At 36.5% G+C, this 15,756-nt stretch overlaps 1 protein-coding gene across 1 annotated transcript in view; it reads right to left on the reverse strand.

The window, feature by feature from the left end:
• The window catches only part of LOC121420294 (protein sel-1 homolog 3-like), a 46,263-nt gene that overhangs the window by 18,526 nt on the left and 11,981 nt on the right, over window positions 1–15,756 (reverse strand). The window contains exons 3-13 of the mRNA XM_041614870.1: window positions 15,504–15,630; window positions 13,952–14,076; window positions 12,119–12,234; window positions 10,399–10,593; window positions 10,005–10,143; window positions 8,487–8,698; window positions 7,570–7,707; window positions 6,584–6,701; window positions 5,330–5,391; window positions 4,527–4,646; window positions 1,499–1,642 (exon numbers count right to left, since the gene is read on the reverse strand). Of these exons, the coding sequence (XP_041470804.1) occupies window positions 1,499–1,642; window positions 4,527–4,646; window positions 5,330–5,391; window positions 6,584–6,701; window positions 7,570–7,707; window positions 8,487–8,698; window positions 10,005–10,143; window positions 10,399–10,593; window positions 12,119–12,234; window positions 13,952–14,076; window positions 15,504–15,630 (1,496 nt within the window). The remainder of the gene's footprint in view (window positions 1–1,498; window positions 1,643–4,526; window positions 4,647–5,329; window positions 5,392–6,583; window positions 6,702–7,569; window positions 7,708–8,486; window positions 8,699–10,004; window positions 10,144–10,398; window positions 10,594–12,118; window positions 12,235–13,951; window positions 14,077–15,503; window positions 15,631–15,756) is intronic.

A 15,756-nucleotide genomic window follows, 5' to 3' on the forward strand; every position in this document is an offset into this window, starting at 1 on the left:
CATGTTTCTCTTCACTCCACGTGTTCCCCAAAATAGGGTCTGGGCAATACTGCTCTGTAGTGGTCCAGTTTGATCATTATACTCAAATATATTCATATTTATTTTGATATATATTCAAACATATTGAATTAAACATGTATCAGGGTTTTTGGATATGTCAAAAAATATTTAATTATTTGGATGTACAAGTATTCAAATATAGTGACAAACTTGAATGCATCAAGAATTGTGGATATGTCAAAAAATATTCAAATTTATTGATTAGTTCAAATATATAAATATTCATAGATTCATGTATATTCAAATTTAGCCAAATTTATTGACATATCCAAAAATACCAAAATTCATCAAATATTCGAATTTGAATGCGTAAATTCAAATGTGTATGTACTATTTAGTTTGCTCTATTCAGCTTGTAAAAGTTTGTTTATGTGACAGTGTGGATACTACAGCCATTTTGAAATAGAAAAATGAAACATGCACATCTCAAGCACCAATTTCTTGACTACAATGCATGGCACTATATTTAGCAAGAGGCAAAAGATTGACACAGTTTGGGGTTTAGACATTCTAAGCATTGCCATTGGTACAATCTTTGTTGAAAATGGGTTACATGTACTTTAAGATTTCCTTTGAAGTATATTGATGTATTTTCAAATACATGAATATGACAAAAAAATTATTTCATACAGGGTAATTTCATACAGGGCTTTTTCAATACTGTGGGTGACTACTGTTATCAATAAACTTATCCTACACTGTGAATCTCAGCACATTCAGCTTTTGTAATCCATGGTGCTACATGAGCACTTGCCCGATTTCCCAGAAAGGAAAAGTTAAGAGTCGGGCAAGTGTTTTGATGACCAAAAATACTTGCCCAAATTGGGCAAGCAAAATTCACACAGTAGAAAGCCAAATTTTCACAGTAGAAAGACCAAAATTAGTGTTGATAAGATATGATTTACCCTAATATTGGTCATGGCTGGCAAGATTAAAATCACTGGAAAACAAAATGCAATAACAAGGTAGATCAGTTCATGTCAAAAGAGAGAAAAAGTTCAATGGTTTATAAAACCGCAAACCTTTCTTTAGAAGAGGTAAAACTTTTTTTCAAGAATTTTTTCGGGCAAGTATATTCCAACTATTTAAAAATTTACTTGCCCAACCAGGCAAGTGCTTCTAAAAAGTTATGTAGCACCCTGTTTAAATCATTTCTTACATTCATTTTTCAGAGAAAATTATGATACTTTATTACTAGGCGCACTAATTTTTTTATCAAAACATGATCAAAAGCAGTCTTGGGATTTCATAATACACAGGACGAATCATCAGGAACGTGTACCTGTTTGGCAGTGAGTTTTCTAACTGGGCCTGTAAAGCCAGAACATGTAAAAACCCATAAAATGTAAGGTCTGAAAAGCCTGAAGAATAGCAAAATAATATAACCCCAAACTGTGCCATGACCTTTGACCTCTGACCTCCACCAGAGAATACCCACCCGTAGATGAAGGACAGCATAGTCGTACTGAGCGACGGGATCGGCAGGGTTCTGCTCCGCATTGAGGCGATAGAACTCTGCGGCCGCTGCCATGTCTCTCTGCACCCCTGCCGCACCATGGTAATACATGCGAGCTAGATTGAGCTATGATGATGGGATGAATGAATGAGGGAGGGAAGGGCAAGGGGGAGGAGAGAGGTACAAAGAGAATGATCATGAAATGTAGAAATGGGTCCAGGTATGAGTAGAGACAGAGAAGGGAGAGAGAAAGAGAAAGAAATAGGAGAGGGAGAGAGAAGAGCGAGAGATGGTGTAGAAAAAGCCATCACAAAGTGAGGATTGGGAAAGGAGTAAGACAGAGAAGTGGTATTTGGATGTGAGAGATCGCGGGATGTGTTTAGAGGAGAGGGGAGGAGAGATTGGGAAGATAGGGAAAATGAAGAAAGACATGGATGAATTACATGCATTCAAAATGGGAAGAAAAAAGGAAACTTGTTTTCCTAATGAAATTTCTAATACTATCATTTCTTTGAAAAATCTTATTATTATCACGAAAAGTCAACACCATTCCATATATCACATGCAAAATTATTACATATTCAGTCATGAACTTCTCTGTCATATTGTATGCAAATAGCGAATAAGCATAAGTGCGATGGTGCGAGACTTCGCATGAGGTGAAAGATGCTCTATTCAACGAGGTGTTAGCCGACTTAAATAAAACATCTCTTTCTTCCACCATTGCACGAATAAGAATATTCGCTATTTGTGTTTTTACAACACCTCAGAATCTAGGAAAAATATGAACAAAACAACCCCTGCAGTAATCTATGAAAAAGGAGCAAAAATAATGAAAACAAGAAGCAAAATCCCACATGCATAAGTGCACATGACCTTGGGCAGCATTGCGTATTTAGCCAGTAGGATATCATACACGTTTTTGGTCTTCATTTTTTACTGAGCGCAATGAAATAAATCGTATTGTGACGTCACCTCCTCAACTCCTGCAACGGTACATTTTGGATAGTACGTCGTGTGTGCAACGGTACGAATATTTGACATTCAGCCTCCCATTTGCTTGCGTACAAAAAGCTAAGTAGGCATTGTACAATACAGAATATCAGTGTTTCTCAGCTGGTGGTCAGCGTTCCAATATCAATGTGATCAAGTCATATGAAATTGGGGACAACCTGTACATGTAGGCAATATCAGAGTGTTGTGGTTCAAAAAGTTATATTTTCTATAGATTACCAAATTTGTTTGATGTCCCCATTCTTGTCGCGTATTTAAATGATCAAACTTTGGTAGAGCATGATAAAAAACCTCAAATTTTGACTTGAATGGGGCCATGGTTGCCAAAGGTATGGCCAAATGATTGGTGACACAACATTTACTCCAGCGACATTTGCCCTGGTCTTAATATCTAGGAGGGCATATGGTTATAGTTAGGATTGTAAATTTGGTTTAGAATAATGAGAAGATAAGAGGGTTTATTCAGTGTTGGAGGTTAGATTTCATACTTGGCTTAACAGGCAAATTTTCCATCAGAGCAATTGTTGCATGAGCAAACGTCATGGAACCAAATGAATACCTAATAAGACCCCATCAAAATCAGTGTACATTGCAATTGTTCCAAACAAGGCAAAAAAATTTTAATAAAACCCTTTCTTGGTCTACATTTTGAGATCATCAGGCAAAAATTGTCTACATTGTATTTTCAGTTTACATGGGATCATATACATATTTCATGGGTTCTTTTTTAGTTTTTCAATATCTCTTGGGGCATTTTGAGGGTGAATTAGGACCATTCCAAACAATTAATGAACCAGGCCAATTTACAAAGATTTCAACAGGGCTATGTAGGTATCCACAGGGCAACATCTTGGGCCCCCTTGAACTCTTCGCATCAAACTGGGGGGCGTTTCATGAAAGGACTTGTCGGACATTTTATCCGACAAGTACCAGTTTATCCGACAGTTACCATAGGAACAGTGCCTCTCAGCCAATCAGAATCAAGGAAAGATGTCAGATCTGACAACTTGTCAGATGAAAATATTTATGAAACGCTCCCCTGGCTTCATCCTCTGCTTGGGAAATTATATCAAAAGTTAAACAGCCAACAAAAAAAGTTAACAAGACATCACTGATTCTGCACTTGTTTGTTGTGATACTTGAATGTTTTTTTTTCTAATTCAGATATGTGATTTGGGCCTCAAAGTGAAATTAAGAATGGAGGTGAGCCGCCGAAAATAATTAATGAAGCGGCCAAAGTGGGCCTTTGGGGTAAAAAGGTTGAGAAACACTAATGAGCATGCATATATACATGGAGCAATTCTGTAAGCTTCTATTTTCTTTTTATGATTAATGACAAAATGAATGTCAAACTTTCCACCAGCCATGCAATCTACATACTATTCTCCAAGTTGATTTTTATTTGATCTTAAATGCAATGAAATTAAAAATTATTTTAAAGACAATACTAAAACTGTGACAACTATAGATTATATCACATTAGATTGAGGCATACATGTTTATAATTAGAACAAGAATATCAATCATTTTGGCATGCATCTATTTTGTATATTATAAAAAAAAAACATTCAGGCTGTAAAGCAAATTATGCTGAGGATAGTAAAATAGAAAAGGGTAGTTAACACAATTAAATATCAAATAAAGAATTTAAAATTTATAAATCACTGTCAAATCACAGAATAGGATCACCTTAATAAAGTATTTGATAATTAAACAATAAGCCATTTTGATCTTGATGAGAATTATGACAATATTATCTACCTGAGACTGAAAGGGTAAAGCATTAATAACAGACAAGTTTTTGTCCCCCCCCCCCTCGAACTCCCCTTGTTTGTTTTGATGTTCAACCTAACTTTACTTAACAATTCAAAGAAAATTCATGCAATTTTATCATCTGATATGAACGGCAATGCTTAACTTTAGAAAATCAAGCCTGAATTCATTACCCCTCATTAATAAAGAATGGTAACATATCTCAAGACAATGGTGACCCTACCTGTGCATCTGCCACGCCTTGTTTAGCTTGATGTTTGAGCCACTTAAAATAGTCACCACTCTCACCAGTCTGGGTCTGTAGCTGCTGCTCGTCCGTCAGACGTATCGCTTCAAAATGAATCTGGATGGACAAATAATGGTCACAAGAGGGCGCTCTTCATTCATTCAGTTTCTTGTGGTCTATGCTTTACTTTTTTAATAGAGTGACAAGCGTTATTAACTGATTGTAATGTTATTATCTTTCTGTAAAATATATTGACATTGTTCAGTAGCACGATACTATTTTTCTATCCTTCCATCTATCTATTTATCTATCTATCTTGCCATCCATCCACCCATCAATAAATCAACCAGTAAGGTACGCAGGATTTTTGCAAGGGGGGTTTCAATTTGACTGAAAATTTTGAAAAAATCTGAGGGGGGTTGAACACCTGTTACTCTCTCCTCCCCCCCCCCCTGCTTACGCACCTGATATCAATCTTTGTTTCAACTAAATATTTCTTTATCTCTAGATATATTTCATCAAAAGTTTGAATGATCTTTCAGACCATCCATCCATCCAACCAACCAACAATCCATACATCCACCCATCAATATATCGATCTTCATTTCAACTAAATATTTCTTTATCTCTCCTTCCTTCCATCCACCCATCCATCCATCGAACCATCCATCCATCAACCCACCCACCCACCCACCTACCTACATGTATTTGGAACTTTTATATCATATACACATCTCTCTCTGTTTTTCCACACATCCTGATGATAGAGAATATGCACCATAGTCACTTTCTATACTTACATCATTTTCTGTGTGCTTTGTCCTATCCAACGCTGTTTCCTGAGCAATCTTGAAATAATAGTCTGCAGGTGTGAATAGAGAGATGAGATGATATCAAAGATTAGCTTCTTGACTGATGATTGGTTCTTGTAAAGCGCTGGTATCCGCCCCAGCTGGGCGCTCATGGCGCTTGCTCAACAATAGGAAATATCTCACAAATTTCTATGTCTTCAAACAGTGCTTAGGATCATCATTCAGTTCAAGTACTGTCCTAGAAATGCTACAATTGAGTTATTCTTGTGATAATGTTGGAGTGGGGCACAGAAAGGTCTTCAGGTAAGACTCAAAAGTTGATTGGGTTGACTGCCGCTACCATTGCACAAACAATAATATGTAAACACACATGACTTCTAAAAATCCTATACAAATCATCACTGTGATTTAAACTTGTATAGTGAGCATAAAGATGGGTATAACATCGAGGAGGGGGGGGGGGGGGGGGTGGGGGATGAGCAAAAAAGGCTCATATTTGTAACATGTGAATCTATGACTGACATACATTGTTTAATATATACCATAACTATTTTTCAAATAAGACTTAATAGGGGAAGTTGGAAGAAAATATATGCAATCAATTGCAAATTACGATTACAATTTTACAATTGATAGACTGATTGTGATTATAGCAAGTCAATTTGAACTTTCTGTTGCAAGAAACAGATCAGTTACAGAAACAGTTATGATGACATTTCAAAAACTTAACCTCAGGTTAAGATTTTGATGTTGATTCCTCCAACATGGTCTAAGTTCATTGACCCTAAATGACCTTTGACCTTGGTCATGTGACATGAAACTCTAATAGGATGTTCAGTAATACTTGATTAACCTTATGGCCAAGTTTCATGAACTAGGTCCAAATACTTTCTAAGTTATGATGTCATTTCAAAAACTTAACCTCAGGTTAAGATTTGATGTTGACGCCGCCGCCGCCGTCAGAAAAGCGGCGCCTATAGTCTCACTCTGCTATGCAGGTGAGACAAAAATCATGCGCAACTTGATTTTCAACCAATCAACTGCACATTTGGGACTTGCAATTGATTTTTTTACTTGCATTTAAACGCAACTCTTTTTTATTCATTTGTTATTCATTTCCATATTAAAGATTGGTATTGGGTCCCATAATAGAGTTGCAATCAATCACAACTTCCTTGCAATACCCCATTGGATAATAACACAAAAGAATCTGCTTCAAAATGAGAATGGATTGTTCCTTACTGAAAGCATAGTCCATGTCAATGGGGACGCCATCAATGCCTTGGTGATGTTTGCTTGCTAAGGCTAGCATAGCAAGATGATTGCCACCTTGCGCTGCTACCAGCCAGTAGATCAAAGCCTGTGTGAATGAACAGAAGAAATAAATTCAAGGCAGATCAGCGAAATAGGACTCAGCACATTTTAAAATAAAATAGCTAAAGCTAACAATGTATTCAAGGTGATCACTACCCTTGCGCTGCTACCAGTCAATAGATGAAAGACTGTGTTGATAAACCGAAGAATCAAGGACAAGTCCACCCCAACAAAAACTTGATTTGAATAAGAGAAAAAATCACAAACATAACACTGAAAATTTCATCAAAATCGGATGTAAAATAAGAAAGTTATGGCATTTTAAAGTTTCGCTTATTTTCAACAAAATAGTTATATGAACGAGCCAGTTCCATCCAAATGAGAGAGTTGATGACATCACTCACTCACTATTTCTTTTGTATTTTATTATATGAAATATTTTGATTTTCTCGTCATTGTCATGTGAAATGAAGTTTCATTCCTCCCTGAACACGTGGGATTCCATTATTTTAACATTTTGTGCTTCAGGCAAGGAGGTCCTAATCATCAAATTCGTAAAAATTGAAATATTGTATAATTCAAACAATAAAAAACAAAAGAAATAGTGAGTGAGTGACGTCATCGACTCTCTCATTTGGATGTAACTGGCTCGTTCAGATAACTATTTTGTTGAAAATAAGCGAAAGTTTGAAATGTCATAACTTTCTTATTTTACATCCGATTTTGATGAAATTTTCAGCATTGTGCTTGTCTGATTTTTCTCTATTGATTCAAATCAACATTTTTCTGAGGTGGACTTGACCTTTAAAGTGAATCTGAGAAATATCACTTATTTTTGTTTCATTATCTTTGAATGAAAACACATGTATAAAGGCAAAGCTTGCAATAAAAAAAGCAAATTCAGAATGTCTTACCTTTGACACGTTTGTCTGTACTCCAAGTCCAGCATTGTACACCGTTGCTAGGAGACTAGCAGCATCCATGTTACCATAGCAACTAGCTTGCCTAAGCCATGGTATATTTGTCTTCATACCTTGAAGGCCTTCCTTCGGCTGTGAATAGAGATCAAAGATTAAAGGTGCTAACTGGTAGATGTTAAAATATAATATGTGAATAGAGATTAAAGACGAAGGTGCTAACTGGTAGATGTTAAAATGTAATAAAACGCATTTGCAAACAAACATATAAAACATTGCAACAGGAAAAAATGGGTCTATTTGTGACTTTGAAAGGTGAGCTAGAAAATTATCATCACGAAAAATAAACAAATTTCAGCTGAACAAGTCTACTGACAGCTATTTCAGGAAAGAGGCAGCAAAATTAAGCAAATAATCTCAATACGCACTCATAATAAGCATCCAGAAGAATGTTGCAGATGTGAGAAGCTTTTTTTGCTGAAAAAAATGCATACAAATGTTGGACAATCACATTTTCAAGGAAATTTGCATGCAAACTCGTTCCAGATTTGCATTGAAAAATTCACAACCACATGGCATTACTCATGATGTAATAAGGAAATTCATAACCACGATGCTCCCATTTAAAAAAGTTCCTTCAATTTCTCCATCACATCTGGGTCTTGTAACACAAATGTCAGTAATTGTACACTTGATTTTGCAATTAATTGTATATTGTAGTCTATGCAATCAATCGTAAAAATTGCTAAGGCAGCTTTGTATGACGGGCCCTGGGTTGTGTTTCACAAAAAATGTCATTGATTTTCCCAGATTTTTTTTTGCTCTCAGCCAATCAGATGAAAGGATGTTCAGTAGCTTATAACAATACTAAATACTTTTTCATTCATGTAATGCTCCCCTCAATGGGGCCTCACCAGTCTTTGAAGAACATGCTGGTAGAGTTGGTGCCCAATCCACTCATGCGTTGCTGCATAGCTGTTGTTTATTACAGCACTGCGTTGCAGCAACCTCCAGAGCCTGAGTTGTCTTCTTGGAGCAGGTTGCTCCCATAATCTGCAAGATTCTTGATCGTCTTCTTCCGCACCAAGGTTATCGGCAAGATAAGGATGATGGCTTGGGCAAGTTACTAAAAAAAAAAAAATAAATATAATGAACAGATAAGAACGCAGTTCTTGTATAGCGCATATCACATTATGTCATAACGTCCCTATGCGCTTCCAAAGGACAGTCTTTTACAGATACTAGCATATGCAGTCTGTTGCATAAAAGAAAACAAGTTTTGCAATGTTGTAAGCGTCAATGGCAGGGTTTCATGCAACAGGTGCTGTATCAATAAGGAAACCCAAATTTTGTGATATTTAGTCAAAGATTATCGAATGACTTGAGTATCCATATGACTTTAATATTAACATTTCAAATATACCTAAACTAGATTTCTTTGACCAAGCGCGACTGAACACCAATGATATTAATAACAAGTGGAGCGCCTCTGACAGTCTCACCTGCATTACATGATTCAATGTAATTGTAGCAGCAGTGCTGACTTTGAAAACTACTATAAAATAATAATTCACAAAAAACACCAATACTTTGACCCTAAATGGCATTTGACCTTGAACATGTGACCTAAGACTTGTCAGTGATACTTGATTGCCCGTAATCCACAATTCATAAACTATATCCATAAACTTTGAAAGTTATGACAGCAATTCAGTAATTACCTCCAACTTGGCCAAAGTTCATTGACCCTAAATGACCTTTGACCTTGGACATGTTACTTGAAACCCACACAGAATGTTCAGTGATACATTATTCTTATGTCCAAGATGGATGAATCAGATCCATAAACTTTAAAAGTTATGACGGTAATTCAACAAATACCCACAACTTGGCCAAAGTTCATTGACCCTAAATCACCTTTGACCTTGGTCATGTGACTTGAAACTCAGACAGGATTACCCTTATGGCCAAGTTTCATGAACTAGGTCCATATACTTTCTGAGTTTTTATGACATTTCAAAAACTTAACCTTAGGTTAAGATTTCAATATCGACTCCCAAAATCATGAGAATTAAAAACTGTCAATAATTTAATTACATTATATGCATTAATTAGATGTAAGTTTTCCTGATTCGCAACAAAGTGCACAGTATATCAAGCACTTTATCCACTTGAGCCAGAAATACCTATCAGATTTAATGGATTTTATTTAGCGAGATGAAAAAAGGCCTGACCCACTAACACTAGGTTGGCCAGAGTGTTACTCGCATGAAAAGAAAACTTCATTGGAAAAATCATAACCACATAATGCTACATCTAAAATAAGACATTTAGTAGCTTTATATTTCACAGCATAACTTGCTGAAAATTTACATTTCAAATTCCATCTATCCATGAAATACCTATACGGATGAATCTTGACTTTCACTTACCCTTCTTGAGTTTGTCATCATTTTTGAGTTTGAAGATGTCAAAGATCCTCTCCATTGACAGGTGAAAATGATCACATTGTTGGTAATGCCTTGAGATGTCAGATGTATAATTCAGATCCCCAAATGGAGTTGTTGCTACCTAAAGTACGGTAGGAAATAATTTATATCTTTGGAGGCTATTGAGTACCGAAGTGACAATGTCACAAATTTTTTTTTTTATAGCATTTCAGTGTTTTTGATACCATATTTTGGTAGCGCATGATGAAAAACACCCACAACCCATGTTTGGTGGGAATCGGTCAATGAGGCCCCAAGATATGACCTCATGAATACATAATTAATCCCATTATTGACCAAGAAGACATACAAGAGGCAATTTACTCATGCATATTACCTGCTGAGGGTCTATTGCTTGGTGTCTCCAGAGTTTAGCCTCCACCATGAAACCGCTGAAAGACCTCACCGCACTGCTTCCCCCAAGGTGATAGAAAGCATCAGTCTCGTTGTAGTGGACATCGTTGGTATACGTACTCCTCCCCACAAGATGGGTGGACGTGGGCGAGGACTGGGTGAAGAACTGAATTGACCACTGTAATGGGGAGGGGAGGATTAAGGGGGGTGGGAGGATTAAGGGGGGTGGGAGTTGGAAATGAAAGGAGGCGGGTGGAGTGTTAAACATCAGGTAATGATGGCAACTATTAAAGTAGTGAAAAGGTTTTATCTGAATTATGCAAAGACATAATAAAACAGATTTCCACAATCATAAAATTTTACTTGTTTCAGTATTAATTTGCGAGGCTGTTTAAAAGCTTCATAAGACCTTCATCATGCCCGGTCACTCTGCATCAGCATTGCGCCATCTGTCACAGTAGGTCTGATGAGCTAGCAGCCTCACAAGCGAAAGCTTTACCCAAATCTGGGGCTCATTTCATAAAGGACTTACGACTGTTGTAACTTTGCCATAATGGCAACTACCATGGTAACAAAGCTCAGCAGGCAATCATAATCAAGGTCTCCAAGGAAGTTGCCATAATGGCAAAGTTACAACAGTGGCAACTCTTTATGAAACGGTCCCCAGGTGACATTTCATGATTGTGAACAAAGAATGTTTTTCTTTTTATTATATATATCAGTAGATTATTTGGGACTTAGTCGTCTGCAGAGAAGAAACAGCCCTTTTCTACCCTCCATTTTTATCATATCTATTTACTTATTTATTTATTTATTCATTCATTCATTCATTTATTTTACTTCCAGGCAAAAGACAACATGAATATATACAAGAGGAAGAAATTACCACTAACAGGTGGCTGAGGATGACTAAAAAAAAAATAGTTTCTGTTATGAAGCTCTCCTCACTAGTCGGTATTTTTTTTTAAGTACAAAATCAAAAACAGAACACAGCAATTCAACTCTCTCACAATCACTAGCTACATGTAATCATTGCGCTAGCATGGTCAACAGTACACAAATAGCGAATAGGCATGAGTGCGTAGTGTGAGATTTCGCATGAGGTGAAAGATGCTCTATTCAACGAGGCATTAGCCGAGTTGAATAAAGTGTTTCTTTCTTTTACCGAATACGAAATCTTGCACCAAGCACTCATGCCTATTCGTTATTTGTGTACTGTTGACCATTCACTATTTGTGTAGTACAACACCTCGGGAGTTCAGCGAAAATACGATAAAAAAATCAGAGTTTATCCCTGCAGTAATCTGTGAAAAGGGAGCAAAAATATTGAAAGCAACAAGAAAAATCCCACAAGCGCGCACATGACCTCCAGCAGCATTGCACATAAAGCCAGCAAGCTAAGCACATATTTTTACTAAGCGCAATAAATTGAATCGTAATGTGACGTCACCTCCCAAAGCCGTGCAACGGTACATTTTTGTTGGTACATCGTGTGTGCAACGTTACGAATGTTTGTCATTCAGTCTCCCACTTTCTCGCGTACAACAAGCTAAGTAACCCTTGTACAACGGAGACCATGGGGGTTGGTAAGGGATCCATTAAACACAGACCATTCAGTTCCAGTTGAAAACAGATTACTTGGGCAAAACCCAAACTTTGGCTATAACTGGCAACAATGCAATCTATCACAGGGTCATAGATACCTTTCGACCGTCCTGTACATAGACCATATGGATCCATTCCTTCAGGGGTAGTGTGATCTTATTCAGCATACTCATGTAAGACTTCTTATCATTCTCTATCTGGACAAACACTTGACCTGGACAACAAATAAAATAAGAATGAGACTTTCTTAAATTTGATTCATTTGTAGGGACAGTGGTTTTCTGTTTTCCTCTATACAAGAATAGAATTACGAAGTACATATAGTTCATATAAATGTGCCCTATAGAAATGTTTTGCCCTAATTCTCCGGGGGGGGGGCATAATGGCCCCCCCCCCCTCGACAATTTTCGTGATATATCTGCCGCTCAAAATTTTTTTGACCTCGCCGCTCACTGACTTTTTACTTTAAAGTCTCGCGCAAATTTTCAGACCAAATTTGTGACGCCCGGATACGCGGTTACATTACACAACATTACATAAGTGCATGTTAGGTCTACCCAAAATTGCTCATAAACGTGATTTCATGTACAAATCCAAAGCAAATTGTGTATTTAGCCAAAATTTATAAATGTATCATTATTTCTACTTTTACAGAAACAAACTTTATTAATTTTGCCTTGTTTATGATCAAAATTAAGTCTAGAAAGATTTCCATTAAAATAACAGAGTAAAAAAAACAAAGAAATAAATAAGAAATTTAAAAAACAATAAAATACATAAGAAATCGGTCTTGGTACCAGAATTTTTTTCATTCACAATTGTTAGGAATGCTATAAAGACTATTTTCACCAAAATAGCATTCTAGGAGCTTTATTTAGTGAATAAGAGCAAAAAGTATGATTTCATGAATAAGCATAATTAATTCATATAAAATAAAAATATATGAATTCAGTGAAATTCACCATTACAACTGCGTAGATTACGTCATTTTCTACAATCATGCAAATTTTTGATGTGATCGCGCAATCCGCGGCTGAGATATTAAGGAAGGCCCATAATCCCCCCCCCCGGAATGATAAGAATCAAAATACCCCAGGAGATTTAGGGTCAATATCACAAAATTCAAGGCTTCTGATCAAACAATGCAGGAAGTATAGCTATCATATATTCCATGTATGTCCTTGTTATAATCATCAACATCATTCTTAGCCTTCAATATCCATACGCATTCATTCAACTGGCAAACGATGCAAAGAAACCCAAATAAAGCAAAAGATTCAATTTACTTTAATATGGGAAGAACAATTCCAAGGCCATTCTTTGATAAGGTATGCAGCTCACCAAAAGCCTTTTATACTGTATCCTTATACTTTTCTTGATTACCTCATAGTGTTTCCACTAAATTTTCTCAAACACTAGGGCCCGTATTTTGAAGTTGGGTTAAATTTAACACTGGTCTAAAGTTAGTCTACAAATGTAGACCCACATCTGCAGTGTGTGTACCTCAGCTGATTCAACGAGTCTGCATAGCAGACTAGGTCTACTGAGGCTGCAGAAATGATTCACTTTGCTCGCCCTTTCAGGCTGGTTTGCTTCGCTAACCAGCAGATCCCACCTCACGAGCCATTCAGAGTCTGCATAGCAGACTAGTCTAAAGTTGTGGTATAACTATGGATACCCAGTTGTGACATAAATCTCTAACAGTAGAGGTTCATATTATCAGCTCACTTGACTCTCAAATCATTCTTAACTGTCTTTTAAGTATAAATTAGATAATTGTCTTCATCATTAAAGAATAAGGAAAGAGAAAAGTAAACCTAAGAAATATACCATGCGAACAAATTTTGGCATGTTTGGCTTTCCATAATCTTAGCACAGATTTAGACCATAGACGAGACCCGAGAGAATAGGGGCCTAGGTTTCTGACTCACCATCCTGTTTTAGAAAGAGTAGTGGAGTAACATATCTATTGGTGTACTGTGTCTTACGATGGATCAGGCTACACAGGGAATGCTTGCAGTAATCAAGAAGGAAGATATATGCAGATATTGTAAACCTAAAAAAGATATTGAAAAAGAAATAATAATTAGCGACTGCAATATGGTATACGTATACAATTTTGTTTGAAAAAAACAATTATTGGAAAAAAATTCCAGTGGCTCCAGGCTTTATTTTGTCTAAGACATTGGGTTAGGGGTGCACAGGGTTTTGATGTTATAGGTTTAGGCTTCGGCTTAGGATAGGGTAGTGTTAAATAAGTTTGGTTTTGTAGATTACTTGCTTTTACTGTCTTTATTATTGTATATAGCTTTGTTAAATAGTATTGAAACTAAGTTTAGGAACTTGCCTTTTATACAAGCATTACTTTTCTTGGCAAGTCCCTCTGTTCAGTTAATTTATGTTCTATATTTGTTATAAAATGTCATTGAACTGTCTATATTGTTTTGAATATGTACTATTCCTTCGATTATATTTCTTTATTTTGTTGAACCGAAATAAATAATCTAAATCTAAAGCTAAATCCAAGGTTGAAGTTGGTCATTCCACAAGTGTTTGGAATTTACAGCAGACCAACTGCTGCCAAAGCAAATGTCAGGGAACCCTTCACCTTATAGTTAGGCCTGAAGCAAACTGTTTTATGGAATGAAGAGAAGTTATTTAATACAGGGAACTCATCGAAAAATCAAAACCAGTCCTATAGTTTACAGATGTTGCGCTACTCTCATGTTGCTCTACTCTCATGTTGCGCTACTCTCTTCACTATAAAGTTAGCATGGATGCGTCTCTCAACGACATTTTGCCGACTCAACTATTCAGATTCAGATACTGATTGCCAGTTATACTGCTTATTGACCAGTAATAACCCATGTGTTTTATGACAAACAAAGGCCGAAGGTTTTTTGTTCTAATATACAATTTTTAAATCACTCATTTGATCTGGATCCATGTTATCTACTGGGGAGCATTTTCATAAAAAGTTTTGTTATTGATTTTCACTGACAATTTGTTCTCAGCCAATCAGATGAAAGGATTTCAGTAGCTTATAACAAAGAATCAGTGAAAAAAATCAAACTATTTGATTAATGTAATGCTCCCATGGTTAAAATCAGTGGAGCATTTCATGAAGAGTAGTCTCAGTGATTTTCACTCACAATGGGTGATTTCAAGTTCAGTGTTGACCTTTTGGTGTTGGTGTTGGGTCAATTTTTACATGATTATAACACCAAACATCAAATGAGGATGGTCCCGAAAAGTCACTCACTAGTTGTTGAGATGTCAATAATGTGATCTGGATCAGTTTTACAAGCTCTGAATAAGTTTTGGAGCTAGGGGAAGCAACAAAAATTTCAACACTAACACCAACACCAAGGCCAACACCGAACTTGAAATCACCCAATGTATTTCCTCTCATCCAATCAGATTCAGTAGTTTATAACAAAGACACACTGACTATTGTTTCATGAAATGCTCCCCTATACTCACTTTGGGTTATTGATGTTGGCATCCATTAGCAATCTTAGACCTGGTTCTTTGTAAGGAGCAATGTTTCTTGAGATACCGTGGAAACCACTGTGTAATGCGATGGGAAAGGTCATTAGGTCAACGACCTCTGTAGGATGAAAAAGCGAAGTAAAATCATAAAATCGTACTGTGAATCTAGACACGAAAAGTTTCAGTACCAACTAATGCTTGAATGCTTTGGAATTCTCCACCAATAAACATGGTGATTGTAACA

Source organism: Lytechinus variegatus, chromosome 8 (genome assembly GCF_018143015.1).
Source record: "Lytechinus variegatus isolate NC3 chromosome 8, Lvar_3.0, whole genome shotgun sequence".
NCBI lineage: Eukaryota > Metazoa > Echinodermata > Echinoidea > Temnopleuroida > Toxopneustidae > Lytechinus > Lytechinus variegatus.